The sequence below is a fragment of the Pollicipes pollicipes genome, unplaced genomic scaffold (assembly GCF_011947565.3).
Source record: "Pollicipes pollicipes isolate AB1234 unplaced genomic scaffold, Ppol_2.1 Scaffold_2555;HRSCAF=2994_pilon_pilon_pilon, whole genome shotgun sequence".
NCBI classification, from domain to species: domain Eukaryota; kingdom Metazoa; phylum Arthropoda; class Thecostraca; order Pollicipedomorpha; family Pollicipedidae; genus Pollicipes; species Pollicipes pollicipes.
Genome location: NW_023596136.1, coordinates 33,547,882 through 33,573,090, shown reverse-complemented (window position 1 = coordinate 33,573,090; position 25,209 = coordinate 33,547,882). Strand labels below are relative to the sequence as shown.

Sequence of the window (25,209 nt, the reverse complement as noted above, 5' to 3'; positions counted from 1 at the left end):
GCGGTGTTGCGCGAGGTGGTGCCGCTCCTCCCGAGGCGTCGCCGGTTCCGGAGCTGTGGTGCCGCTGTGTCGGCGTGAGTTCGCCGCTGGGGCTGGAGAGCGGTTCCGGCGCGCTCGGCCTCGCTGGCAGCCAAATTCGATGGGCCGCGGCCGGCCGCCGGCGGCATGAGTGTGGTGCGGTGATGACCGCGGGAAGGCCGAGGCATCACCAAGGGGACCGCCTGGCCGACGGAAGCCCTCAGGCGTGTGTGACGGTCACGAGGTCACGAGAACGGGTCGGAGCCGTCGGCGATGCAGGAGCGCAGCGTACATGGCAGCGGCAGCGATGACCTGAGAATGGTGAGCACCGGCGGCGACACGTTGGCTGGACTAACACTGAACTTCCGAGATGCGTTCGGAGGTTGTTACTGTTGGCAGTAACCTAACTCGGCCCGAGCGCTTTTGCTTGAGCCTAACTGATCAGAGCGAATGGGGATTCGAACGCACTTTAAAAGAGTGGATATACTACCCTATGGATTCTTTTGAAGTCCAAATGGCGAAACGTTTTGGTAGTTTGGTAGAACCATCAACCGATTCTAGACGTTTTTGCTGTTAAACAATTGACGCCACCCAAAGATTAACTCCGGCAATGGTGTATTACGTTGCAGTGTCAATGTAAAATCAGCAGTTATTCATAACATTTGTAAGCATTTTTTGGACATAGCATTTCGCCTCTTTTGAATCAGAACTGGTGTGTTAGCAACACCAGTGATTACCGTGCTTTCAGGTTAATACTAATTAGATGTACCCGGCTTAGGCATTTATGTTATAAAACGGTCGGAACCCATACAGATGGTAGAGATCGTTAGAGCATATTAAAGTGAAACATATGTAATATATGATCAGATGATTTCACTGATGCGTTACACTTAAGTCTGAACACCTATGTTTTCTGCTGCCTCCCTCGCAACATTTTCGCTGCGACCTTCCTTGTGACAAACACATAGTGCCAAACACACGCCGACAATCTGCTGTTATCTTTTGAATGCGTACCGTCTTGCTATCACTTACGTCGAGCCTATTCGGCACCGAGCCATGCCTGGAGGGCTGGTCAGGTCAGCGGCTGAAGGACTGCATGGTGTGATAACACATGTCATGATCAGGATCACACATGTGAAGTATCACATGGTGTGATCGAGTTACACAGGATAGAGGAAAGGAGACTTACGTGAGGACCACGCCGGCCATCGGCGCCTCCAACTGGCGGTGCTGGAGCGCTGACCGGGGGCCGGTGCCGGCACGTTGGTGGTGCCGGGAAATGTTGGCACGAACAGGCACGTGGCACGCCACTGCCTGTGTCGATGCTCGCCAAATATGGCCAGCTCTGGGTCCCTGCCCACGCGTCGATGTCGGCTCCAATGCGGACCACCAGCGCCCTTTTTAAGGAAAATTTGACGCTGCTGACAAGGTCTCGATCGACTCGGCTCGTACAGGAGATCAGAGGTGGAGCGTCCGATTCTAGAGAGCGTTGGGAGGCCGCCCGGCACGGTCGCCCTGCTGAACATGGCGAGCATACGCCCAGGCTTCGCACGTAGGCTGACTTTCCTGTACGCGGACGGAGTACGCCGTCCGTTTTCCTCCTTCGCCTGGCGTCGAGGTGGCAGGTAGCCGGCCGGATCGGCCGCTTTCCCACCTTTCGGCCGAGATCGGGATCCGATGGGCTGGAAGGTGGTGTGAGGTGGGAGGGGGGGGGGGGGGGGGGGGCGGGCCCCGGACCCTATCGCCGCATCACCGCTGGCCGACGGCCGGCGCCCTGCCCGACACCATTGTCCCGCTATCGGCTGGCTATCGCGCTAATGAGGACAGAGCGGCGCGGCTGGGCCCGCTGGAGCGCAGGGTCGGCGGATGGCGCCGCTCAGCCGCCGCCCGCTCTATCAGGCGCCGCTCGCGCAGGCGTGATGAGCGGCACTCATCGGCGGCCCTTTCAGACGAGCGGCAGAACTGCCGTGTTGTGACCGGCGCGACGGGGCAGAGCGATGGGGAATGCCCGGCGCTCTGTGTACCGCCGGATCACCGGTCGGCCGTCGCGTTTGTGGGGTCGGCTGTCAGGTCGAGCTTTTGTGCGGGGTATTGACTCCGCGGATCTGTGTGGTCCGGAGAACCAGGTCCAATTAGTGCCAGCAGACGCTGGACCAATAGCCGAATAAGGCTGAAGGCCGATAGTGATCTGGTAATACGTACGGCAGGGCTGCAGTGTGCAGACTGGCGGGCTGCATCCATAATCCCCTTACTTCTGGCCTACTGTGCCGCTGCTGCATGCCCAGTGACGAACGCGTCTATCTGATCGGCTCGGAGCATGAGAAAGTTTTGCTGCCATGCACCGAGTGCGACACCTTCATTGCCTGTTGATTGTATCCGAAAGGCTAGGCCACGGAGCTATTGTTTGTGCTGCATGCTTTTGACCTGCAACCGAGCGAAAACTTCAATCGCAAAGCCAGATCTATACAAGGGAAGCAAAAATGGGAACCTCAGCAGTGCAGTTCAGCAGGAAGGGACGTCGTGAATGCTAATGTTCGCATCGTATTGCATTTTGTCATGCGATGCACTGCGGTGCGGTTCGCCGTTCTGCCCAGGGAATGGGCCTGAGGTATGCCGACCCTCAAGGTCAACACGAACAGGGAAAATCCAACCGAACTGCGGGTTAAAAGTGTTAACCAGTACACCTGGAGCATCTAGCAATGCGTACTAGTCGCCTTTCAACAGTGATAGTTGGTTTTCTACCACGTGTAAACTGTATATAACTAATAAAGGAAAGTTATCGCATCGTTCTCGTGAATGCGATTCCCTCGACTGAGCGTCGGGTGCTCCGGCGGGAAGGGACCCGGAGCGGATGCGCTCGTGCCCCGGCCGTCAGCCGCCGCCGCTGTTGGACGCGGCCGCGCGCGGCCTCGGCGGGCGCCGATGCTGGCTGGGCGGCTCTGTTGCGGACAGCGTCGCCGCCGCCGCCGCGCCGCCGCCGCCGCCGCCGCCGCTCTCAACAATTACGGAGCAGCTGGCCGGCCGAGCGACGGCGATTTTCCAGCCATTAGGTGTTGGCAGCTGGCATTGTCTGCCGGCCGGTTCAGCAGCGTCACCGGCCCTGAGCGAGTCCCTCCCCTTCCCTTCCCCTGCCGCGGGGGACGCTGCCAGCCTGCTCCGTGCAGGTGCTGAAGCCGACTTGGGCTCCGGCTTCAGCTTCGATTTGGACTCGGACTTCTATTTCTTCTTCCACCTCTATTTTGATTTCGCGAAGCCGCGCTTTGCAAGGACTTTGGGTTCAGCGTCAGCTTTTTGTCCTTTTCTACAGCTAGGCTTCGTGCCCTGTTGAGCGGTCGGCTTTAATTTTGACTGCGGCTTTGTACGATTTGGAAAGGTTGGCTACGAATCTACATCAAACATTTTTAGCCATAGTTCTTGAGGTTTATGCGATGTTGAATATCAGCTTTGACATTGCTTAGGTGGCTTCTGTTTTCACGGCAGTTGCAACTTTACTTAACTTTGCTTAAAAACGGTCTTGCATCTCGCGCCACCTCAAAATACCTTACAGATATTCCTGGTCGCGACGCGTGCATAGCTCAAAGCCAAAAACCAACCAGTTTTTCTCAGAACCAGTTGACACCTGACGATAGCCAGAGAACTAGCTGTATGAAACGTTATGCTCCTACTGACACATGAGACAAAGGCGATAGTTCGAGAAATCTTTCATTCGTAATGCTCACACCTTGCCCCGTTCATCCGCAAACTTCAGCACCGTTATTTAAAACGGACGGATTCGGCTTTAGCCCAGCGGTTCCCAAGAACCGCTGACATCGGCTTTTGCTTCGTTTGCACGAGGTGTGAAGTCACTGGGCTTGGATCAGCTATGTCGTTTTAAAGATACCAAGCTGCTAACTTTCGCTTCGTCTTCGAAACCGCCGGGTTCGGCCCCGATTTAAGTGTCATGTTAACGTCTTGGCTTCGGATACGGTTCCGAAGGCAAGTGGCTAGTTTCATCTCTATGCCTGGTGGTGACGCAGGGTAGCGAAAGGGAATGCTCCACGTTTGAAGATATTGAAGCCAACATCAAATATGACGAAATAAGCTCACATAACTATTGGTGTACTTTTAACCGGAAAAGATTGTTCTAAACAACACAATTCCACTGTTAAGTAAACACGGTCCTCAACACGTCAGTGTTTGCTTGAATTGTCGTACCTTGCACAACATTGATTCAGAACTAATCGACGGCCGTTATATTTGTGGATTGTGCTCCCGAATGCCGGATATGAACGAATCGACAATTAAATTTGTCTTGGCCTAGTTGGCCGCATAATTAATTTAATGGCAGGGTATGAATGACGTTATTATGGCGCCATGAATGCGTGGGTGACCTTGAAATAGTTTCCCAAAAAAGTTTGCACACCTAAGTGGACGTGTACCTAGGACCTAGTGGAGCTTAGGTCTCAATAGCAGGACTGTGAACTGCATTAAATGATCTTCAAGATGACTACTTCATTTTAAAACGCCATGCAAATGCGGAATACTCCTTGAAAGCAAAGTAAACAGGCCCCTAAGCAGTATAAAATGGCTAAACCTGCCCTCAAAAGACACAAAAACGGGCTTCTCTCCGAATACACCCCTTTATCTTCCCAAAGTTGGGGCGGTCTGAGCCGCCTCCCTCTCCCTGACGTGGATTGGCAGCTCCCGGCCGTCGCTGGCAGCTGGCAGCGGCAGGTGATGTGGGTGGTAAGCGCACCTTCAAGCAGGGGAGCTTCGCCGTGCGGACCTCCCGCGAACTGTCACAGTTTCCGTGGTGACGTACCTTTTACCGCAAACGGCTGGTCATTTAGGTCTGGGGAGACGACAGTTCTGTGATCCTGCGCTTCCCGCTCTAGGCATCGGAGCGTCCGTCCACGGCATATCTGAGGCCCGTTGCCGTGCACTTGGGCGGATCCCAGGTGTCCGTGTTTGGGCAGGCCATGAGGCCAGTGGCCTTCCAAGGCGATGGGAAGCACGTAGGCTTGCAAATTTTTGTTCGAATTTGGTACGGTTAGCACAACATTTGTCCTTTGCCCCACTTCACGAACTTGGATGGACTTTGGTCCCTCCCAGGAAAGTGCATTCATAATTGCTGGACGGTCCATGGTTGTCGAACGTGATCATTCGTCGCGACCTGCATATGAGAACAGCGCCATCAACTTAACAAGAGCGCTCTGGGCTACAGCCCTCTCATGTCATCCCAGCACCAGCGGCCGGCCGGCGATCCGAACTGTAGCTCTCTCATGTCATCCCAGCACCAGCGGCCGGCCGGCGATCCGAACTATAGCTCTCTGCTGTCATCCCAGCAGTGTGCGGCCTGCGGCCGGCCGGCGATCCGTACTGTAGTCCTCGCATGTCATCCCAGCGCTGTGTGACCGGCGGTCGGCCACCGATCCGAACTGTAGCTCTCTCATGTCATCCCAGCACTGTGTGACCGGCGGCCGGACAGCGATGAATTGTCCTCGCTTCCGGTCAACAGACGACGGATAGCCAAGGCCACTGTAATCGGACGCAATTTGTCATCATTACAAGCACGCGCCCAGACCGACTTTGGCGCCCCCTGTCGAGTGGCGGTGTAACTCTGAAGTGGGCTGTGAGTTGCGGATTTAAGACGCACTGCCGGCATTGTTTTGTGGTCTCCGGTTATTTCGGAGGCCACGTGTCCCGGCAAAAATGGTCGCGGCCGCTGAGCGCATCGCGAGGTAACCGAATGGCGTTATCCCAGCTCAAGGCGATGTAGCGTTTGTTGCATGTTCCCTTCAAATGTGTCTTGGCGCTTTCAAGCACTGCGTCTGAGGCCGGTTTCAGTGACCAGGATTTGATTCGGTCACGTCCGGCGTTGGTGACGTCTGGGAATGTTCAACGACGTTGAGTGTCGCTCAACGGCGTCTGTAGTCTGTTGATAACGTTTAGCATCGTTTGGTGACGTAAAAGGCGAGCAGGTGACGTCAGATTTTATACACCCTGGATATGCTCGTTGTATCTCACGCATTCACAAGCTCGATAGTTTTAACCGTTTCAGTGCATTTAACACATTCTGCAGAAACGCGTTCAGTTTACGTTCGACACATCACATGATTAACCGCTTTTTTACATTGTATACACGATTACCGATGACGTCTGATGTTGATTGATGGCATCTGAGGTTGGCTAGTACCGTTACGCGTGACAGAACGGGCAATGAGGACTTGATATTGGGCGCGGTCGATTTTCACTTCACTGAATCACTTTCGGAGAAATGTGCCAATTTCCCGCGGGCAGGAAGAATCCTGGTTAGTCGTTTTCTCATGCATGCTGGTTATGTGCTCTCAGATTGAGTTGTTACTGGTGTTGAGCCAATGTTCCATGTGGCTGCATGGGATCATAGGAACTCACGTAGGTGCGATAAAGTAACGGTTTCAGTTTCGAAGATAATCCGGACAAGAAAAGCTGGGGACGCTGGAAAGTTTTTACTGTTACGTTTGCCAACAAGTCGCGGAAAACATCAAAGTTTTCAGGAGAATAGATTTAGCCCCCTTCCGTCATTTTGCTCACGATAGCATGCTGCAGCCTATCACGTTCAGGCGTGCAGCCGCCTTGGCCGGTCCTCAGGCAGACCGACCAATCACCACCCGCCCTGCTTCTGCGCGTTGTCATCGCTGAGGATGTCAGGCTTGGATTGCACCCCTAACGAAACGTACCACTGACTAACCACTTTCAATCGCAAGAACTGGTGCCATGCTCGACTAAGCATCTGTATCGGGGTTGATTTTTAAGTCATCCGAGATGTGACTGAGTTAGGGTGGAGTCGACTCTACTGGACGCGGCGGAATCGGATTTAGAGCTGGGTCAAATATCGCACCGAGAGGGCAGGGCTGAGTCGAATGCAGACACAACCTATGCAAGCAATGCAATGAGGCGAATGACCTTTAACTGAGGCTAGTGCTTGCACATGCAAGGTGTTGACCTCTCACTGCCCCGCATAGCGATGAGCTGTTTGGAGCATGTACGTATAAAGCAAGCTGATGGTGAATACGTACAGGCTGGTGGGCACCGGTGCCCAACGCGTCTAACGTTCAGGCTAAGCAATGCTAAAAGTGGTGTATGCAAGCAAGGCCTAACCCCCTGGATTCGGTTCTGAAATTTGCAGCTTAGTATCGAGTCAGTATCAGAGTCGTATGCTGTGCTGCTACTGTGCTGTGGTGTGTGCCACGTGTGCTGTGGCGTGTGCTACGTGTGCTGTGACTTGTGCCATATGTGCTGTGGCGTGCGCCACATGTGCTGTGAGTCAGAGGCAGATCGACTCTGCTTAACTGGAGTCGGGCAGAGTCAGCAGTCAGGAGTCAGTAGTTAAACCTTTGCTCAACTGGAGGTGAAACATTGCTTTCGAGAGGCGACACGCCAATCTGAGTTCATTGCACTCAAAAGTCACTGGCGGAAATGATGCAGTTTAAATGTGCTGAAATGGAAATCGGCTTTGGGTCGCATAAACTGATACAGTTTTTACCGAAAAGTACCTGTGAACTTATCCGTGTGTCGGTAATTACGGGCGTCACTGAATGAAAGTATGTTTGCATTATTTAATAGAAATACATTATAATTCCGATATTGAACACTTCCCGCGTGGACAACGGATTTCACTCGCCTGGCTTGAAATGTATCGCTCAAAATACACCCGTCGACATTTCTAAGTATCTCCGGTAGTCGCCGGAATTCTTGTGTCGCTGCATCGTAGATTGCTTTGACGACGCGTATAAACATACGTGAATGAATTATTCTAATTGTGTTCACTCGTAGGGCTATAAGTCAAGCGGTTTCATTTTTGACACGGCTCTGTCGAGCATTCACCCACCGCTGCGGGACCCACAGAAGCAGGCATTACAACGACCACGGGGCCATGAGGTCGCAAATGAATCAACGGTGCTAATATCGTCAACTGACAGTGGGTGCGGGCTTAGATGGGTCACTTTAAATCAGACACACCTCTAATGCACCTCTGTTCCTTGACCCATTTGGTCACTTTTAAATCTGCCTGCACCTCTGTTCCTCGACCTATTTGGTGGATCTAATTGCTTCTGGTCGTGAGCTTATGCGAACCGCATCGCTAAATATAGCCGGCGTGGCCATCCACGAGGCGCGCCTTGTCTATCCAATCTTCTTTGGTGCACCATGCCCCAGCTGGGGTCATGGGTGTCAGGTCCGTACGGACCGCACGCCGCTGGGGTCGGCCGGCATGGCATGGCCGTCGGGGCATGACTGCGACGTCCGCAGCTGCCCGCCGGCCGCCCACGCTCCGGCGTACAGCACTCCTGCACACGTGCAGGTCATCACGCGGGCCCGGCGCTCCAAGGGTGCGGCGTCGGCAGAACGACGAGCCGTGCACGACCGGGATGGCGACGGAGGTCGTCTGCTCGCGTGTGCACGTGCTGTTCGGAGGGCTCGGCCGCCACGGTGGTCCGCACGTGGCTCGACTCCGGGAGCCGTGGATCTGGCGGGGCTGCAGAGGCCAGCCTGACCTCACTCGACTCCGGGAGCCATGGATCTGGCGGGGCTGCAGAGGCCAGCCTGACCTCACTCGACTCCGGGAGCCATGGATCTGGCGGGGCTGCAGAGGCCAGCCTGACCTCACTCGACTCCGGGAGCCATGGATCTGGCGGGGCTGCAGAGGCCAGCCTGACCTCACACGACTCCGGGAGCCGTGGATCTGGCGGGGCTGCAGAGGCCAGCCTGACCTCGCTCGACTCCGGGAGCCGTGGATCCGGCGGGGCTGCAGAGGCCAGTCTGACCTCACTCGACTCCGGGAGCCGTGGATCCGGCGGGGCTGCAGAGGCCAGTCTGACCTCACTCGACTCCGGGAGCCATGGATCTGGCGGGGCTGCAGAGGCCAGTCTGACCTCACTCGACTCCGGGAGCCGTGGATCTGGCGGGGCTGCAGAGGCCAGCCTGACCTCACCCGACTCCGGGAGCCATGGATCTGGCGGGGCTGCAGAGGCCAGCCTGACATCACCCGACTCCGGGAGCCGTGGATCTGGTGGGGCGGCAGAGGCCAGCCTGACCTCACTTGACTTCGGGAGCTGCGGATCTGGCGGGGCTGCGGAGGCCAGCCTGAGCTCCCCAGACATTGGGTGACACTCAGGCTGGTGCGACACGCCGCTATGGGCTGGATGCGCCACCTCTGGTGTCTTCTCATTAACCCCGGACCAACACCCGGACATGCACGAAATGGTCGGTAAAACAGCGATCCTCTAGTCGTTGAACACAGTTTAGTGGCACCTTCTTTTGGCAGTTTTCCGTGTAACACAATGCTCATCTCTTTTTGCAGTCATATATCCATCACTCCAGCTATTGTTTGTGCGTTGTGACCAAGGGAGAACTGTGGTGGAGGCTTGCCCTGCCATCTTTAAAGTTTATGGTTTATGATGTGTCTTTCGTCCATTTGGTCACAGAAGCACACAACCGACGCAACATCAAGAAAACCAAGAATGAAACATATCAGTGTTAAACACGCGCGGGGGTGGGGTGAGGGTAAAATTGACCCCACTGAAGGCTTTCCAGAATGATTTCAGAACGGCGCGGCGCAGCCGCGCCAAATTTTGCGTAGCTGTAGAAAATTGAATACTGGATCGTGCGGTTTAACCATTTAGATGTACCTTGAACGGTCGCTGACCTATGGCAGGTCAAAGTCAGGCCATAGTTTCAGCGAAGTCAATTGCTAGGGAATCGTTTAATCTGATGCAACAAAGGGGTGTTAGACGGGGCCGTACATCTCTAAGATGCTTTCCTAGGTAGGGAACAAAAATATTCAATGAGCAAATTACGTTGACCTAAGGTCAGGTATAAAGGTCAGACCAAGTTTAAACCAACCTGTTTTATTACTCTTAAGGCTTGCTGTATGGCGTGGTTTCTGGTGCTCTTTTCGAATCTAGTGATGGCAGGAACCGCATTATACATTTTCCATGAACGTCTTGGAAGTCAGAATAGGTTATTGACTTAAGATGACCCAGGTCAACATTTCGTTTTTAGAGACATACTGCCTAGCGCCATCTTTGTTGCTTATTCAAATGCAACACTCGGAGCGGTCTTGTATGATTTTGGTCACCATGACCTTCAACAGGTCAAATTAGGTCACTGACCTTAGATGAGCATTGCTTAGAAACAGTTCGCTAGGTTCTAAGGGCTTTTTGGGGACTTACCTGGAATTTGACCTTGTTTGACCTTATTTGACCCAAAGATCATGACCTAGGTACCTCAAGCCTAGACCTAGTGAGTAGTAGAGCTTAGACGTGCAGGTCAACACGCCCTGTAAATTTGGTGTCTCTAGCTCTATTGGTTCTCGAGATTTCAGGGGGGAGGGCAAATTACCCCCCTCCCCTATCCGAGCGAAGGGTGTCTAGCCGGTCACCCGGGCGTGTGTTAAGAAAAATGCTGAGTAATGTCCGCATACACAGGGTTTTCTTGCAGACACGTGCAGCTGATCACAACCTGCATAATTTTTTTCCCGGCCGTACGATCACTGAAACACAAAGTCACACACACGCACACACACACACGCCAGCTGTATCAACTGACGCACATACAGCTAAATAGGCGATTCGAAATTGATTTACCTGTCTGTGTGAGCACCATCTGCTGTTTTTTTTTTTTTTTGGCTAGCGTCACTCGCCCCGTCCAAAATCGATAGCAGCGTGAGATATGCCCTGATCTCCCTGCCTGGCGACACGTGGGGAGCCTTTGTGCGCGCGTGACCCCAGCTTCTGTCCGGCTCCTGTCACCTCGTGGTTCACGCCGTAGCCGCCAGTCTCACAGAAGCCGCAGAAGCCGCGGTAGCCTGACACCATCCACGACAGATGGATGGTCGGCCACTGGTCCGCCTGGGTGACGCGCAGTGATGCGGGGACGTCCGATTCGCGGCCGCCAGCCTGTCTGTATCGGAGCGGCCGCCGGCCTGTCTGGATCAGGGTCGCAGCCGGTCTGTCTGTATCGGAGCGGCCGCCGGTCTGTCTGGATCGGATCGGCAGTCGGTCTGTCTGTATCGGAGCGGCCGCCAGTTCGTCTGGATCTGAGCAGCCGCCGGTCCATCTGGATCGGACCGACCGCTGGTCAGTCTGGATCAGACCGACCGCCGGTCCGTCTGGGGCGGACCGGCCGCCGTCGTGCCCGGTCAGAGCAGTCGCGCCGGCCGGCTGTGCTGGGAGGGGCGCGCGCGGCGCGGCGACCCGGCGCCAATGGTCAATAATTTATGGCTCGTTCTCGGGAGGGATGGTTTGTAGTCTTCTTTGTTGGAGGAGAAAGAGCCTCTCCCCGGCCGTCGCCGATAGCATCGGCACGACTTATGACGCGGCCCTGCTTTTATGAAGCATATAAGGTCAACGAGACGGACGCCGTGATAATGACCAGCTGACCGTTGTTTGTGAGGCGCGGCGCGTAACAGCCTGGGTGGTCCATGCCGCTGATGGCACTGCAAAAACGACCACGAGTGCCTCCGTGTACTGGCGAGGGGCCGGTACTCGCTGTGAAAGACGCTGAAGCCGACGTCATGACGCATACGGCATTGCGCCGTCGCTGATTGCCCACTTAACGTCGTCCGAGCCATAACTCATCGTCAACTCGGCGGCCCCAAATGCTAATGGCGGGCCCTGATATCATCATCGCCAAGCGGCTGCGGCGCGTTTTTGGTGTGCGTTCCGCGTCCGGGTCGCCGCGCACCCGGCGTGGCCTGTGCCTCTGTTTGGCCTCGGAGCCTGGGAATCGCTTGACCCGCCGGACACAGCGTCGCACAACGGCCTGTGATGAGAGCGCCCGGCCTGAGCAGGCTGCGTAGGCTGCGCTGCGGCGTGCTCCGGCCTCGGCTGCACTTGTTGCTGCTGTGTGGAACTGCGCCTGCTCAGCGCCGGATCAGCTCAGTGCCATTGTGGTGCAGGTTCAGTACTCCGACTTCTTGTCGAGCCCAGCCTGCGCGCACCGGCTCGCAGCTGTCTTGTTTATCTTTGAATGAGCAAACATATGCCCTATGTTCATTAAATTTATCGACACACTTAGTCTGTATAGGTGGTCATTACGCACAGTAAGAACAAAAGATAAGTTTGTATGTCATGTACGTGAACAGATATGCATTGTGTAACATAGAATGTCCCACGTGGTTTTCCCGCCTTTTGTTTTATACTCCGCAACGCGAGGGCAATAACCTCACTCTTCACATGACTGAAATGCATTGCAACGTCCTGCAACGAGATTATTTCGACAAGACTGTCAGTAGGAATGGGAACAGGCTGGTTGTAGTACGACGATATTTAATTATACCTAAACCGGAGTGACCTCCTTGAAGTTGAATGCCTTTTTTCTGAAGAACCTAACAGCATGCTCGAAGATTTACGCATGAATTTCTGGGTCAATTTCCACTGGATTAAATGTAAGTTTGGTTGATTGTGTTTGGCAGCCTTGCTTATCTCGCTCGTAGTTCACTCCGACCTATGCAGCGTATTGCAGTTGAAGTACACGATCTAGCCAGCTTCAAACATTGCGCCTTATGATGGCTCAGGAGTGGCCGGCTGACGGCGCCACTCGGCCGACGCCCGCCGACCGGCGCGTCGTCGCCGACGGTGTGGGGCTGGGGGGGGGGGGACGCCGTCGCGCAGCTGCCGCCGGTGTCGTTCACCTTCGAGGGCGTACGTGACACGTGCCGGCTATGGCGGCCGCAATCGATTTGTCGTCGGTCGTGGTGTCTGCGGGACGCAGGAGCTGACTTCTGCCTCCTCCCCGCCGCAGATGACCCGGAGAGGTGGGGTGTGGGAGCGGGCCAGGTGTCCGAAGTCATTCGATCTGGGGGAGGGGTGTCCGGCGGCGTCGAGACGCCACCCTTCTGACCGCTGACCGTCAGTGGTGGCGGTCCTCCGCGAGGGGGAAGGGGAGAGCGGGGATGGGGGAACTCTCGGGTGGCGACAGGAACAGTATCGGCTGATTTGACGCGATGCTTCTGGTGACAGCCATAGTTTAATTACTTATCGCAAACTGGAGCGTACAAAAGCCCCCGCTATTGGGTGAGCCGGGCCTGTTTTTGAAGTGAGTGCCTTTCCATGCATTACCATCCAGCCATACACCACCAAGTCAAATATTTACGAGATGTTTGAGTTTTACGCCCTACGCCCCCTCCTTGTTCTAACGTCCATGATTAAAAGTGGTTCATGTTCCTACCATGGAATTAACCATGTCATTTTAGCAGCTGCAGGCCAAAGCATTTGCTCAGAATTGCTATAATTGCCGGCGGTGTATCTTTTCACCGCGGTGCAGACACAACACGCTAACAACCGCGCGGTTGGCTGCTGCTGACATGGTGCTCGTGGCTGCAGCTGGAGCCGCTGTATCCGGAGAGGCACTACGACCTGGTGGTGCGGCCGACGGCGGGGGCCGGCGACGACCCGGCCTGCGACTGCGCTGGCCCGCCGCCGCCCCAGTTCCTGCTGCCGCCGCCGCCCGTCGACCCGGCCTGGGCCGCCGCCGACGCCGACGTCTGTGATATCGTAGCTCCGTATCAAATCTGCAGCGGCCTTACCGTAAGTGGCTCTCGGCGTGATGTCTGCGCTGATACGTGCACGTTGATAGCGGGCTGTCGCAACAGACGCGTGGTCCACGTCGTCCTCGGGTTGCCACATGACGTATGGTGCTGGTCCCGTGATGATTTCGTACCCAGATCCCATCGCGCCCTCTTGTGTCTTTGAAGAGCGGGTGTAAACACACAACAGGCCGTGTAGGAGGCCAACGGGCGCACGACGTCCTTTGCTGACCCCAACGTGTTGACTGGCGCATAGGGTGCAACGTCAATGTTCACTGTAAATCGTGTTTCGCCTATCAGTTTAACTGGTACTGGTATCCACGAAAAAGAGAATTTACCGCACGCAACGATGATACCTGAACCAATGTGAGCAATATGAAGTATAAAGCCGCATGGAGCTAGGCAGCCTCATCGTGCCAGAGCTGTTCTGCTGCCTCCGCGCCGCCGGGGTCGGACAGGATCTGTTACAGGGGGTGCCTACCGGCGCGGACTTGCGAAACTCGCCGTCCATATCCATGCTGGGGTTGGATAGTGACGGCAGGATGTGTTACAGGGAGTGCCTCCCGGCGCGGACCTGCAAGGCTCGCCGTCCATGTCCATGCTGGGGTTGGGAAGTGACGGCAGGATCTGTTACAGGGGGTGCCTCCCGGCGCGGACCTGCAAGGCTCGCCGTCCATGTCCATGCTGGCAGCTCTCATCACTACCTCGCTTTTTCTATTCATTGTTCTGGTGTCTGGAACAATATTCTTCTGCAAGTGAGTATTGCCTTTCGAGGTCTGCACAGTGCTGATCTGCGCGATCATCAGTTGCAGTTGCAATGCAGTTTTTTAAGCCTGCGCATTGTTCAGTCGGATATCGAATGTAATGTCGGTAAAATCTCACTCAGTCTCTTGCATCGTGAAATATGTCTGGCAAGTCTGACAGTTTTGCAGACACGCACTGGACTGCGGTGATGTCAAATCAATCGTGGGTTACAATGGCCTGCGACTCACGCTTCACACGAAGCAGTGGTTAAATTTCAAGATAAATTATTGCTCAATAGGAAAAACTACACTTCCGGTAGCTGGTTCCTTACTTGTTCACGAACAACAGCCCATACATTTCGATTGACGGTAGGATTTTGTAACTTCCGAAGACGACCAGATTTGAATGCAACTGAACAAGTTGTTGATTTTCTTTTGACCGTCACGTTGAACCGCGTGCCAGGGGACCAGATGACTCAGATTTGGAGAGCAGTCTCCTGGCTGACTAGCGTAGCTCGCCCGTCGCAGGCACACGCGCCACTCACACCGCTGGCGACACCGGAACCCGCTCACGATCCGCCGGCCTTGGCCTGCGTCATCCCGCGCCGCGCACCACACGTTGCGCGGCATCCGTCATGCTGGCGCTCCAGCTCTGGTCCCCAGCTGCCGCCGTCATCCGCCAGCCCGCCGCTGATTGGCCGCAGCGCGCGCCGTGGTGACGCCCGCGGCCGAGGAGCGCCGGTCGGCCCCCGCCCTGTCACGTGCTCAGCCGGAGGTTGCGTTCTTCTGCGGCTCTAATAGCTCGGGCCACGCCGCCAACAACGGCCGTCTCCCCGCCATCGCCGCCCGAAGCAGACGCAATATCCCGCGCCGCTCGCGCCGGCGAAGTACGCCGCGGCGGCGCAATATTCGGCGCAGAACGCTGCCGGTCGCGGCAGGCGGCGCGCCGTGCCGACTTCGGCGGCGGCGTGTGAGCGACGGCGGCTCCCAGAATAGCGCGCCGCAGTCCGGTGTCGGAATGCGCGACTGGCGCGGCATGTCGGCCGGAATGTGTCGCGTCGAGACGCGCTACGAGACGCCATTCGACACATGATTGCGCCGGATGCCTCGCGCGATGAAGGCGGAGGGAGAATCCGGCCGTCGGCACGGACGCGCGTCAACATGTTTGCCTGCTGAGTTATTGATCGCGCGCCGAATTCAGATGCGGTAGAGTACGATTATGGCAAGATATTGTGATTATAATACTCAGTTCATGTTTGTGGAAAAAGTTGGAGGCATGTGCTGGATAAAGTGTAACGTGTTGCGGTCTTCAAAATTGGGATGTTTTTGCGTTGCCTTTGAATGAATGTAGATGTATGCATGTACGCGCCATGGCCGGACCAATGCAACGAAATCAAACTTTTGAGCAGTGGTTGACGTCACGATATCTTCGGTAAGCTCTTGCGCGAGCTTTTACAAAAATAGAATGGAGCAACAGCATTATAAGTCACTTGCTTTGGTTACATCGTCTATCATGAATGCCTGATATCTAGATAATGACTGTTGCCACTGTAACGCTTCTATCTTCACTCATGTTTCGGTGTCAAATGATCGGAACGAGTGTAGGTTTGGCATCGGCGAGATTATGATGCGGCCAGGTGTAGATATTGCTACTTTTCGTTTTGCGATGCAAGCACTTGGATGCGAGCAGAGAAAATATTCAGACACAAGCAGGCACCTGTAGCGCGCAGACCGTTCAAACAGGAATGCGTGCAAATCAGAACCACAAGGCCGACGTCCGGCCGCGGCGTCTTTGACCCGAACCGGCCCGCTGGAGTGGAACGGCTTCGCACGCCGTCCCGGCGCAGCTGCAGCCTGGTTTTCACAGTTTCCGAGCGAGCGCCTCCACTTCCCTGGCATCTGCCTTTGTCACGCGAGCCGCACCAGGGTGGCGCCGCCATTTTCCGACCAATTTCACACACACACGGTAAAAAGGCGTCCGCCGCGCCGCGCACGGCACGGGCAACGGCGCGTTCTCACGCGCCCCGCAATTGTCGGAGACGCACACGATTTCCCGAGAAGTAAAATGTGGAGTATTTTGAACGGTAGCGGGCGTTCGATCTTCATTTGGCGGCGTTTGCGCGTCCCCCGGTCCCAGGGCAGTTTTTCTTTCATCGGGCGGATCCGCCCCATGTTCCGCGTGGCGGCCTCTGATGCGGAGATGCGGAACGACGCGGCCACCCGATCCCGCCACCCCAGAGCGGCTCTCGGACACCTGGTCGGGTCACCCCTGAGTGGGTCCCGGCCACCTGATTCTGCCACCCCGGAGCGACTCTCGGACACCTGATTCCGCTACCCCAGAGCGACTCCCGGCCACCTGGTCGGGTCACCCCTGAGTGGGTCCCGGCCACCTGATTCTGCCACCCCGGAGCGACTCTCGGACACCTGATTCCGCTACCCCCAGAGCGGCTACCCGGCCACCTGATTTCGCCGCCCCAGAAGTGGGGTCTCGACGCACCCCGACGTCGGCGCCCCACAACGGCCCCCAGTCCGCTGTTTCCGCTCGGGCGGGCCTTGTTCTGGGAGCGGACGCGTGGTCCATGGGAGATGGACAATAGCAATTTGGCGCTGCAGTGCATTGGTCATTCGGTGATTTGGCCCCTCTGACATTCAAATTCGCTAATTCAAAAATTTTGCTGCACAAACCGTAGAAAATTTGTCTGCTATGCAATTGCAATTAAGTGTTGAGGGTTGGACATTTTATGTGGGTGTATATACGGCGCGGAAGGAATCCTTTACGGTGGTCGCAGTTTCGCCCCATACACCTGTGCCACGCGACCATCTGTTTTTCCTGCGCGGAACAGGCCAATTGTTCTGTATCGCGCCCACAGTGAGGTGGTAGGAAAAGCAGTATTATATGACACCGCTACCAGGCTTGGGTGTGCTACACACGTGCCCACCCGCCTATCCCTGGCACACATGTGGTCACGCGATTGTCTGTCGGCTGAGGGAACGCTGTCAAGCACTGCGGATCATGGAGATAGACCGCGGACGGATTTTGCCACTACGATATATCAGAACCAAACGGCAGTGCAATAACCGGGGGGTCGTGCGTGCCGCCACATCAAGATGGATGGGATTGAGCCGTGCGCTTTTTTGCCCCCTTCGGTCTGTCACATCCCCCGTCATTTCCTCATGTAGCCCCCCCCCCCCCCCCCACATGAATCACAAACGACCAATGAGAATCTCAATTCGAGTCAGCTCACAGGTTACCGTGTGCGCTCTCGCTCTGCAGACACCGGCGCAGACTAAGCGGCATCATGTCAGCCAAGGGCGCGGGAAAGCGCGGTGACAACTCCAGGATGTTGTACGACGACCTGTCGCTGCGCCCGCACGTCATGCCCAACAACCTAAGGCCGAGCGGACCGCACATCGAGGTAGGTCGATGGTGTCAGACGACGCATGCCGTCGGTCATCTGAGCCTGGTCATGCTTGAGGTGTGATGGTATGTGTTTGTCAAGCTAAAGCGTTGTGCTGTGATTAACCGTGCGGTGTCCCGGCCGTGCCTGTATCACGGGCTGTCCCCTGCTACGGGGTTACTTCGTGGTGAAGGGGATGTGTTAAGTCATCTCTTTGAATGTGGCTATTAAAGCAGGTCGACTTTTTTATACGTGCCACAAAACATCTATGATGCAAGCTCAGTATTCATCAGCTTTAGGCGTAGTTCGCTGCAGAACGAGCCGTGTCGTTCCCATGTGAGCGTGATGAGGGTCCCGCCGGGGAGCGGTGCCGCCTCTGTGCCGACCTGAACACCCTCGGCCGTGTCGGCAGATGGTGGCCGTGAAGGGACAGTGTCCGCAGCTGCTGCCGAGCCGGCCCACCGGCACCCTGTTCGTGTACCCCCCGCCGCCGTCCCTCACCGACGACGGCTCCGAGCGGCTGTCCAACATGTACGAGGAGATACCCTACTACGGTACGTGACGCTGGAGATCGGCCGGCGAGCGGCTCGCGGCTCGGCTCGCGCACGCGCGCTTCCCGTGCCGCTGTACTCACCGGGCTGGCGGTTCACATCCTTTTTTGGGAGGCGGTTGTGGGAGAGGGAGGAGGTGGGTATGTGTCGTACAGAATTGCAAGCGTACATGCTTGTTTGCAGGTTTAGCTGAACTTCGTCAAGTACGTGTTACCTTTCCAGGCACGTGAGACTAGAAGCATAGCTGATCGCTAGTTCAATGCTGGGGTTGGCTCATGTTCAAACTATAAAATTACAAAACCACAAGAAAATGTATTTCCTTGTAGCTTTGTGGTTGGGGTTTTTCGTCTTCTTTACAAGCTGTGTCCGGTAGCATTTTACAATGCTGCTCTTCTAGTATAAAGATTTCCGTACACAATGGGCAGCATGAGTTATCACATAGAAACGGCTGGCACCACGTGGTCACCAGCGCCGTGTTGCGCCATGCCTAGATCAGCGTTGCAGCCAGCGTCAGGTGGTTTGTGTCGGCAGGCCGACCGGCGCCGTCCGTGTCCTACTGCTCCGACTCGGACGAGGAGGAGCTGAGCCGACCCTCCGACGACGACCGGCGGCCGCACCCCTACATCCCCGTCGGCAGCGACGACGGCGGCGACGCGCGGTACGTGCGCACGCTGCCGGCGGCCGGGCCGCCGCGCCGGGGCCAGGCGCGGCGGCCGACCAGCGCCGACCGCCGCCGCCAGTCGCCCACCAGCCCCGCCCGCGGGCCCGGCCGGACGACCCCCGTGCGGCGTGACGAGTCGCTGCGCCGAAAGGACCCCTACTACTACTCGGACATTCTGGCGAGGGAGGCCGGCAGCCCCGATGGCCCGGGCGGCGACGGTCCTTACGGGCGACGGGGTGACGAGCGGCGGCCGACCAGCCGCGGCCCGCGCTACCACCGGCCGGACGTGACGTCGGCCGACCGGGGCCCGGCGTCGCCCGACCCGGACTATGTCAGCCCGCTGGCCCACCGGCTCATGCTGGACCCGTTCATGGACGTGTACCCCGGCGACGGCGAGAGACTGCGCCCCCGGCATAAGCTGAGCTCGTTCAGAAGTGGCGGCGGCGGGGCGCCGCGCGCGCAGGCGGCTTCAGATACGAGCCGGATGTACGTGAACGCGCCCGACGGCAGTGTGCAGGTGAACAGTGACGGCAGGGACGAGGAGGTGCGATATTATCCGGAGCCACAGTGGGGTTAGGGGCGCCCGGAACACGCTCGCCTCCGAGCCGTGCAAGCCTTGCGAGTGCAGCTAGCGCTGGTAGCTAACGTGACACCAGTGTTGAAGGAAACGCGCCGTGATATGTGCGTGTGTGTGGTGACAGATTTGCTGAGCTGCACCGTGAGATGCGTCCGAATTACCGCAGCAGTGGCTTTGGAAGGCTCAGACCAAAACTGCGACTGGACCTGTTTTGTGTTACGCTCGCGTTTACGACCAGAAATCACGTTTCGTGAGCAAGTTTGCGATCATTTAGCCGTATCATTTGCTGGTGTCAACTGTGTGTGGTGGATACATCCGCCCTCTAGTCCATGTGTGTCCCAGTTGGGATGTCTGTGATAGCCCCGTGACGTCAGCGCGTAGCTGGACCCGAGCCGCAAATACAAGCTCAGACCAACTGGCACTGTCGTCGGCCCTATTCGGCGCAGGCCCACAGTATAGCTCCACTGTCCATGTAAACAAGATGCGTTAACTAGCATCAAATTAGTATCTCCATCCACTTATGGTAAAGCCGGTAAATGCGCCACAAACACCGCCATCAATCACGCGTCCACGGCCATACCAGGCGCGCCTCGCTACGCCTCTTATCCGGCAAATTGGCGTCCGCAGAGGTGGCCGAACCGTTGATCGACAAGCCGGGCTACGGGTGGGGGGTCAGGGGAGTCCATGGACGGTGAGGGCAGGTCAGTCTATGGGTGGCGGGTCAGGGGAGTCCATGGACGGTGAGGGCAGGTCAGTCTATGGATGGCGGGGTCAGGTCAGTATATGGACAGCGGGGTCAGGTCAGTCTATGGAAGGCGGGGTCAGGTCAGTCTATGGACGGCGAGGTCAGATCAGCCTGTAGACGGCTGGGTTAGGTTGGTCTGTGGGCAACGGGATCAGGTCAGTCTGTGAACGGCAAGTTCAAGTCATGCTGTAGGCGTAATGGTCAGGTAACGTTACGGGCGGTGGAGTCAGGCCACGCTGCTGTCCGGACCAACCAGCACACACTCCCTGGAGCGGAGCTGGCAGAGTGCCGGCTCTGGACCTCCACCCCGGGCCGCTCAGGCCAGCCGCTCGGCCGAGGCCCGCGGCTGAATCACACGCGCTGGCGGCGCACAACAGGAGGGAAGCCCGGCCCGGTGACGTCAGCCGGGGAGGCGGCTCAGCGACAGGTGATTTACGCGGCGCGGTGCTGTTGATGTTGGCCAGCCGGACAGGCGCCGGCGGCCCCCTCTAATTATCGATACGACACTCACCAGACGCCGGTGTTTTGATGTTTATATCAGTCAGACGGGGGTGGCGGGTGATGTCTTCGTTCGCGCGAGACCGATGGGCTGCGTGCGAGACATCTGCTTGCAGTCCCATCCGCACATGGCTTTGAATGACTCAAACCTCTGCGACTTGGCTGCGGGACATTTAGAGGGGTTATGGAATTCATGAGGGAGATCAAATCATCCGACTGCTGAACGCTCTCGCGTACGACGGCGCCCGTTCTTGTTGCAGTCTCACTTTTTCGGAAGACAGAATTGAAGAAAAACAAACGTTGATCATCAAAATCTTTCGAATCGTTTCGAAGATCAATTTTTATCTGATTAGTTAAGTCTGAACAAAAAATTGCGATGGATGCCATGCTTGCAAGTGATTTTATCAGCGTGCCTTTCTCTTTAGATACTCTTGTTTTGCTAAAACACTTCCGTTTGCTTTACATGGTGCAGAATCATCCTCGATGGCCGGAAATAAGTTGTCATGTCAAGGTAGCATGTCCCCTATACGACTGCGCATCGTCACCGGGTAATGTTTGCAGGGGAAAGCGTGCGCACTACGTAAAGACCAGTCAACGAACGTCCTCGAACATAACGCTGGTCTTGCCACAGCCTTCAGCACCGCCGTCGCTGTCCGGCTAAGATGTGCGGCATGGCCGTGGTGGAGACAGGGTGACGTCACCAAGAGCACAGGCCATCGGAGTACTCGATCAATATTCGCATGCAGTCAGTCTGCCTTGAAAATGTCGACCGTTCTTGCTCGTTATACCGCTTGGTTCCTCTTGGTCAGTGTCTTTGAATGATAGTATTCATTATATGCTATCGACACATGGCATGCCAAACGAAGTATATCAATCATGTTGTCCGAGAAAAGACACCACATGAAGAACACAATATCAAACGCTTGCTGCTTCATTGCGATCTTTCACCATCCCAGACGTAAAGCTACCAGAGGTGCTTAGCAATGAACGAAGTCATTTCATCTGAGCACCTTAGCGAACAAAAGGCAAATGGCAGGAGCTGTTAAACGGAGAAAACATTACCCAGCGTACCGTACGCAGACCCATTCCGGTAATTTATCGCTGTTTACCGGTTCCAAACGGCACCTGCGAGGGGTCCATCCATGAAGTTCGGGTCCAGATAGCCCATCGTTTCCACGGAAACAGGGACCGTCAGCGACTGCGATTCGTAGCACCCGTTACAAACCAATCTTGCTCTTGCTCGCTGAATCAGTAAATGGTTGTAGGATTTCGTAAGTTCGATGTCATGAACCGAGTCAGCTACCCGTATCGAAGACCAGATTTGAATCCAATGTGATGTCAAAGACAGGTATTCCTTTTTTGTAATCTGCGCACTTCCGCTGAATTGAGTCGACTCAATATCGACGTATTTTTTGTTCTTTGTCTTTCTCTTTTTTCCCTTTCTTCTTCTCTTTTTTCTCTTTTTCTTTTTTTTTGTTTTTTGTGTCACATTATTGGTGTCTCCCAGACAAAAAAACAGGATAATTTTGGCGGCTTAAAGAATAATTTGAATGCAAGTATTGCCTACATCTTCCCGATTGCAATCATGTGTCGCCTTTAAACCCCCACTTCAAATGCCATACAGTGATATCACTACACCTGGAATGTAATGTGGTAGTCAAATACAATCAGATACAAGGCAACAGCATACATTCGGCATTCTATGACCCGTCAGCCACCAACTCCCCGCTGAGGCCGCCTGGCGTCCGCTGATGTGGGGAGGGTTAACGCCGCGGCCCAGGCCGTTGGCTCAGAGCTGGGATACTGCGGACACCAGCCCAGGTCGTTCGCTCAGGGTTGGAGTCATGCGGAGGTTTATCGCAGCGGCGTAGGCCGTTCGCTCAGAGCTGGGGTCATGCGGAGGTTTATCGCAGCGGCCCAGGCCGTTCGCTCAGAGCTGGGGTCGTGCGGAGGTTTATCGCAGCGGCCTAGTCCGTTCGCTCAGAGCTGGGGTCATGCGGAGGTTTATCGCAGCGGCCCAGGCCGTTCGCTCAGAGCTGGGGTCATGCGGGCAGCGCGGCGGTCAAGGAGACGAGCGACGCCGAGCCAGCTGACGTGACGTCACGCCCAAGGAGCAGCTCGTGGACCGGTGCCAGTCGGGCCCCAGTTCGTCCCAGCTGTTGACTGCCGCTCGCCTGCACCGCGGCTTTCACTCAAAAGCTGTTCATCAGGTTATCGGTGGGGCATCAAATCAGGCGGCGAGCATCGGCAGCGAGGCTTTGTCAGTGATCCGTTTGGCTGCTGTTTGCCGCTCTTCAAGCGCACCACCGTTTTCACCGTAATGTTTGGCCTACTCTGGAGGGAATCATGTGTCGATATTCCTCGGGAAGCGATTTGAACGGATGCGACTTACTGCCAGTGATTTGAGGAAAAGTCGACCCAAAACATTGTTCAAACTGATCACTGACCTTCAGTTGAACGTCAAGAAAACAAAGCAGACATGCATGCCAAGTGCACGGGCATTTGTAGTGCTACGATTGTAAACAAGTCGACGAAATGCATGTAATCAGTCAAAGTGGTTCAAAGCCGCAGTCGACTTCGTAATGCCATAAAAACGTGGAAGCTCATTGTCATCATACTGAAGCTTGGTTTTATGCGTTGTGGTGTATGAGAATACCTAATCTAGTAATTGCCCTTTTCTACACACAAGTCGTATAATCAATTTAATATTATAATATAATGATCCCGCGAGGCCTTCATAGCAAACGTTGAGAAACTCAGATCGCATTTGAGCCGGAATAGCATGGGTGAGCAGCCCCGCTGGGCCTTGCGGGGCGGGACCGCGTCAGCAGCTCCACTGGGTCTGGCGGAGCGGGGCCGCGTCAGCAACTCCGCCGGGCCTGGCGGGGCGGTACCGCGTCGGCAGCTCCGCTGGGCCTGGCGGGGCGGGACCGCGTCAGCAGTTCCGCTGGGCTTGGCGTGGCGGGACCGCGTCAGCAGCTCCGCTGGGTCTGGCGGGGCGGGGCTGCGTCAGCAGCTCCGCTGGGCCTGGCGGGGCGGGACCGCGTCAGCAGTTCCGCTGGGCCTGGCGTGGCGGGACCGCGTCAGCAGTTCCGCTGGGCCTGGCGGGGCGGGACCGCGTCAGCAGCTCCGCTCGGTGTGGCGGGGCGGGACAGCCCGGCCGAACCCCCCGGCCCGGTCGGCGGGGGTCCCCCCCCCCCAGGCCGAGACCTGTGCCGCCGACTGTTTGTTCAGCACCGGCCTCCAGCGCCGAATGAGGAGCGGAAACTTTCAATCACTGGGGCCATTCACGACTAGCCAGCCCGTGGCTTCATTGTGTTTAACATTGGGCTTTTTCTTCACAGTGGCTGTGCGTCAGATTCGCATGGTAATTGTTTATCGGTAGGCGGACGCATTGAATGCGTCCGTTGACACGGACAAACAACACCAGGCCCCCATGCGCAGCGGTCGTATTTGCCTACTGTGCAGCATACGCGCCATTTCCACTAGTGGGCAGTACACACACACAGTACCGGAAATGACTGGCCTCCCAGTCCCGTTGGCCTTATACCGAGCCCAATTACTATACACCCGGGGCCGGGTGCCGCGCGCACGCGCTGATTACCTGAATAACGTAATGGCAGGCCTCTGCGCCCTAGGGACCGACGGCGGACAGCCGCCAGTCCCAGCCAGCCTCCTCCCAGCCGACGCGGGAGGCTCCAAAGGACATGGCTCTTGGCACACGCTATGTAGCTATAGGTAACATCACGAAGACTGTACATCGCAGAGCGGAAGCAATGCACAGCCAGCCTGAGCTAGACTAGCAGCTGGCAGCGCCGCACCGCTGGCATACCATCACAGGTCCACCACCACCCAACCAACCAGTCCGTCAGCACACACCCAACCGGCCCACTGACCAACAGGTCCGTCGGCATACAACCAACCGGTCCACTATCCAGTCGGTTCGTCAACACGTAAACAACCGGTCCATTAACCAGCCGGTTCGTCAGCACGTAACCGACCGGTCCATTAACTAACCGGTTAATCATCGTTTAACCAACCGGTCCATTAACCAACCAGACCATCAGCACATAACCAATCGGCTCTTCAGCAGACAGGCATACATCTCAATTTGCATGGCAAAGCAACTGGAAGCCATAGCCAGTTGAGCTGCTTTCTGCCGGTTTTTTTCTCGACATCTTGTCACACAACACCAAGACATCTGGCAAAAAAGACGTATATGTATTGCAGTCTCAGTCGTCTCCTGTTCACGGTCGTTCCTACGGCGCGCCACTGCACCATCACTGAATTGTCCGACGACGGCTGCGGAACCGTTTTTTACAGCCTGCCGCGCTGTTGAGTTGGGACAATGACGTCGTGCAAATCATTCTGCTCGCTCGCGCTTGCAGCCTGGCCTGGCTGACGGGTGTTTCAGCTGCGGCACAGGTGCGCTGTGGACACCCTAGGCAGCGACGGTTTGTCACCAGGCCGTG

The 25,209-nt window shown here is 56.1% G+C and overlaps 1 protein-coding gene across 1 annotated transcript; it reads left to right on the top strand.

Moving 5' to 3' along the window:
* On the top strand, nucleotides 1-19,494 carry LOC119100572 (uncharacterized). The gene is made up of 8 exons (XM_037223656.1): nucleotides 1-339; nucleotides 13,362-13,565; nucleotides 14,201-14,319; nucleotides 17,582-17,723; nucleotides 18,118-18,259; nucleotides 18,788-18,918; nucleotides 19,069-19,145; nucleotides 19,254-19,494. Exons 1-8 carry the CDS (start codon nucleotides 292-294, stop codon nucleotides 19,492-19,494), a joined length of 1,104 nt encoding a protein of 367 aa, XP_037079551.1. The 5' UTR covers nucleotides 1-291.
* Nucleotides 19,495-25,209: the final 5,715 nt, after the last annotated feature.